This window comes from Ctenocephalides felis, unplaced genomic scaffold, assembly GCF_003426905.1.
Source record: "Ctenocephalides felis isolate EL2017-DRISC unplaced genomic scaffold, ASM342690v1 CF-g0.4_SCAFFOLD_00845, whole genome shotgun sequence".
NCBI classification, from domain to species: Eukaryota; Metazoa; Arthropoda; class Insecta; order Siphonaptera; family Pulicidae; genus Ctenocephalides; species Ctenocephalides felis.
The window spans coordinates 23,126,127-23,130,073 of record NW_020536999.1 but is presented as its reverse complement, the minus strand read 5'-3'; the positions used below and the strand labels follow the sequence as shown (position 1 = coordinate 23,130,073).

Sequence of the window (3,947 nt, the reverse complement as noted above, 5' to 3'; positions counted from 1 at the left end):
ACACATGAGCGCTAAAAGTAATATTTACAATAGAGACGAGGACCGTACCAGGAAATTAATTATGCAATCAAAATAGATATCGTGAGAAAACTGTAAAATTAAAATTTAATATTAGATTTAATCAGTGATATATTGAAATATAATAATTTTGATGAATAATTCAGTTTATGAAAATTTACCAAAAATTCAAAAAATGCTCCTATTTTTTGAAAAATAAAATTTTTCAATGATATTATATTTTATTATATGAATTCATCTCTGTAGCAATCGAAAAATGATTTTGATTCCGATTTAAAACGTGATCTAAATTTTACATCTTCTGCTAGTCGTAAATTTCGGTATAAACGTCAATTAAGAACGTAAATGTTCTTCTTCTTGTCAATAAATCGATCATAGACACGAATTCCATATGAAATGATATAGTTCAAAACAGATATAAACTTTTACAGTTATTTAACGAGATGATGTTTCGTTTATATGCTTTTATTATGAAAATCAGTATTAGATCATCCCATAAATTACGGATTGGGAATTAAGTTAATTAAGACATTGGCTTTTTTAATTTATACAATTTGGCATGGATGTTGGAGTTATTTAATATTTTACAGATTTAAGTTAATTAACACGTGCATATATGTGATATGTTTGATTTGATACAGCACTAAAAAAAATTTAAATGGTCTAAAATAATAATAACAATTTTTATAAAATTCTCATGATTTCATCAGAAATACCTTGTAAAAAGTGTATACGTTTGTTTCAAAATTTTTGTCTTGCTTGAATTAAATTACAAGCCTAAATTAATATTGAAATCTTAGTTAATTAATGTTTTTTTAATAATAAATTAATTCTATTATATTCTAGTAAATGCCTTTTATATTATTCCTACGGGGTTCAATTTTCTTCCACATTTTTAACCAGTAGTGATTTTTTAGTATTTGCTATTTTTTGGATTTTACATCATACTTTAAATTCAATTTGAAGATATCTTAAGTAAAGCAAAAAAAATCTATATTTGAATTGAAGAAATTTGAGAAAGAGATTTATATTAATTTTTTATTAACTATTAATTTTAAATTTTAACTGTAATTAACTTTATCGATATGTCAAACAGTTACTTTTCTATTATTTTACTTTTTTGGCTATCAACATTAAAATAATAGTACAAGAATGACTATATCTACTGATATACATAGTTAGTAACTTGTAATAAATTAAATTAATCAGTAATTTATAAATTTACAAATTTGAACTTTATTCAATGTTTGATAATTGTTTATATAATATTATTAATCTGTTTTTTTTTTTGTTTTTTTTAGGGACTTCCCAAACACAATCGTCAATGTATGGCACCTCTGTACAAAAATAGCCCACCTGTTCGAGACTCTGCAACTTTAAAAGGTTTAAGATTTTATATATTGCATTATAAATAATATTATATTTTATATTATATATATTTATAATATAAATTCCAAAATTCCTAATATATATATTTCTAAATATATATTACTACAGCTTACATAAAGAAAAGAGTATAATTTAATGTTTCCATCGTAAAATAATAAATTACTCTGGTAATCAATCCAAAAATTTCTGAATATAGTAATTTTTAGTTTAAAATGTTTGTTTTATAAAAACACGGTTTTTTATATTTATATAGTTCCAAAGCTGTAAATCACCATCGTGTATTTTATAATGACAACATGAAATGAAAGCATAGCAAATCAATATGTCAAAGTGATGTGGGAGTTTTGTTTCTGGCCCAATTCCTGTTTTATTACATTTAAACAGTTATTTTTCATCGTGCCCTAAAAAAATTATTACAAATACGCACACATAAAAAATATATTTACTTAATTTCAATTACTATTTTTAATTTAAATTTCTTCTTCCAGGTGTGAATTACAGTGGCGCAGGTCATGAGAAATATCCGTCGTGGCCGACGGCGGCCGCAGCCGATATACCATTGGCAGTCAGAGGCCCTGTTACAGGAGGGTCACATCGTTCCAAAAGCTGGACGGACCACACCAACTACCCGAAGGAACAAGCACCAATTCCAATGAGGCCCTACATGAAGAGGTCGCACGCCGCTTCTGTGGGATCCAACACCCAGGTAGAAAAATAATAGAAAATCCTATCTCAACACGTCACCAGATTTTCAGTTTTTTGAGATAATGGAAGGCATCATCTTTACCAGATAGTTACTTTTTTTGACGATGTTTTCTTTTTAGCACCTGAAAACGGTGATGGAAAGATCGGAGCAGAGTCGTATCGTCACAACTACTTCTGAAGGCATCTCTTCAACTTATGAGCAATTTGATAGTACCAGGCTAATACCTATTCATGATGAACCTGAAAAAAGAAGCAGCAGCCCACCTGAACGTGATACTGATCAGATGTCGTTACGAGGATTGTCCAAAAAGGATTTGGAGTCCTATAATACGTCATATGCAGAATCCACTATTTCACAGGTAGGAATTTTATTGATTCTACCAGGACATCGTAGTGCTGGTATATAGAATTTTAATTTTGGACTAGATTCAGAATTTCGATGCACGTCATATAAGATTCTAATATTATATTTGGGAGATGATCTGACGTTGTAGCAATAGAGTAAAATGGTAATTTTTGGTTAAGTTTCTACAATTGTTCAGTTATACGATTTATACTTAATGCTTAACTCTTGTGTGCAATTTGAATAAAAGCAAATTATGTTATTGTACATGGAAGAAAAAAGTATTTTATCTAATAAGATTCTGGTGTATAGAGTCGTTAGGTATGTTCACATCATTAATCAATCAATCAAATGTTTTAAAAATTATAGAAGATATACAATGTATCATTCCAATTTGGAACAACGAGTATCAAATGACGCAGATAGCGATCAATAAACAAATTATAATAAATTTCGCATCAATAAAGAAAACCGTCAAATTGATTTCATCAACACACATTTGAAATTTAAAAATCATTATAAGCAATTAGTAATATTCCGAATAAATTTAAATCAAATTCGAGAAATTCAATTTTCAAATAGTGACACAAATTTACAACGCGATTGTTTTATTATACGAATAATTTAGCAAATATGATCAAGGTGAGATAGCTGGGAGGTAAAATATGGAAATGTCTCTTTGTAATTTATTGTGACGGAACTGCATTTATCACAAAGTCGGAAACAATATCTCCAATTAACACAGATTTAAATTTTTGCGGGCAAAATTTAAATTCAAAGATAATAGAAAGGTGTTAAGACAATATCAGCGAAAAATTTGAATATTTGATTTATGTTTGATGTAGAAGTGCTAAATTTGGGTTGAATTAATATGAAGCGTCTCTCGATTGATTTATAGCCATGTGAAAAAATAAAATAAGTGATTTATTTGTTTTCTTTTATGATAATGATATTGATGCTGATTTAATTTATATCCACTCATATTAATATTGATTTTAGCAAGTATAATTATTTTTGTGTAATAGGATACCGGAAAGTTTTCTCCGACCAGTTCCCAGTTGACCAGGGCCGAGTTGGAAGAATACACGAGGACCTACGATGAGGTCCTTGCAACCCAACACGTTAAACAATCATCATATGCCCAATCTGAAGGATATCATAGTTATGTCTCCAGTACGGATAGTATGTCCACTCCTTTTCTTGACAGGTAGGAATATTGGAAATATTTGCAATTGTTTTGTTTTGCTTAAAATTAAATACTGATTTTTTTCTCTTTTATAATTTTTCCAGGTTAAGAAGAGACAGTGCCTTAAATACCTTATCTGGAGAAAATGTTTCTAGGGAAGGACGTGACAGTGTGGCAACAATTCATTCTTGCAGCGATAGTGTCGTCACTTCAAATTCGGGCAGTTCTAGTGAAACTTTAAAATGGCATGGGTCCATGAGTGACGTCTCTGTTGCCAGCAGTTCCATGGGAACAGGTAAAAATTAA

At 29.1% G+C, this 3,947-nt stretch overlaps 1 protein-coding gene across 1 annotated transcript; it reads left to right on the top strand.

The window, feature by feature from the left end:
• Window positions 1-1,321: 1,321 nt before the first annotated feature.
• On the top strand, window positions 1,322-3,947 carry LOC113380649 (protein Shroom-like). The gene is made up of 5 exons (XM_026619815.1): window positions 1,322-1,401; window positions 1,896-2,113; window positions 2,232-2,471; window positions 3,481-3,662; window positions 3,746-3,947. Exons 1-5 carry the CDS (start codon window positions 1,347-1,349, stop codon window positions 3,945-3,947), a joined length of 897 nt encoding a protein of 298 aa, XP_026475600.1. The 5' UTR covers window positions 1,322-1,346.

Coding starts and splice junctions, on each gene's coding strand:
- LOC113380649 (XM_026619815.1), top strand. CDS start 1,347: ATGGCACCTCTGTACAAAAATAGCCCACCTGTTCGAGACTCTGCAACT. Junction 1,402..1,895: donor AGACTCTGCAACTTTAAAAG/GTTTAAGATTTT, acceptor TTCTTCTTCCAG/GTGTGAATTACAGTGGCGCA. Junction 2,114..2,231: donor CTGTGGGATCCAACACCCAG/GTAGAAAAATAA, acceptor TTTTCTTTTTAG/CACCTGAAAACGGTGATGGA.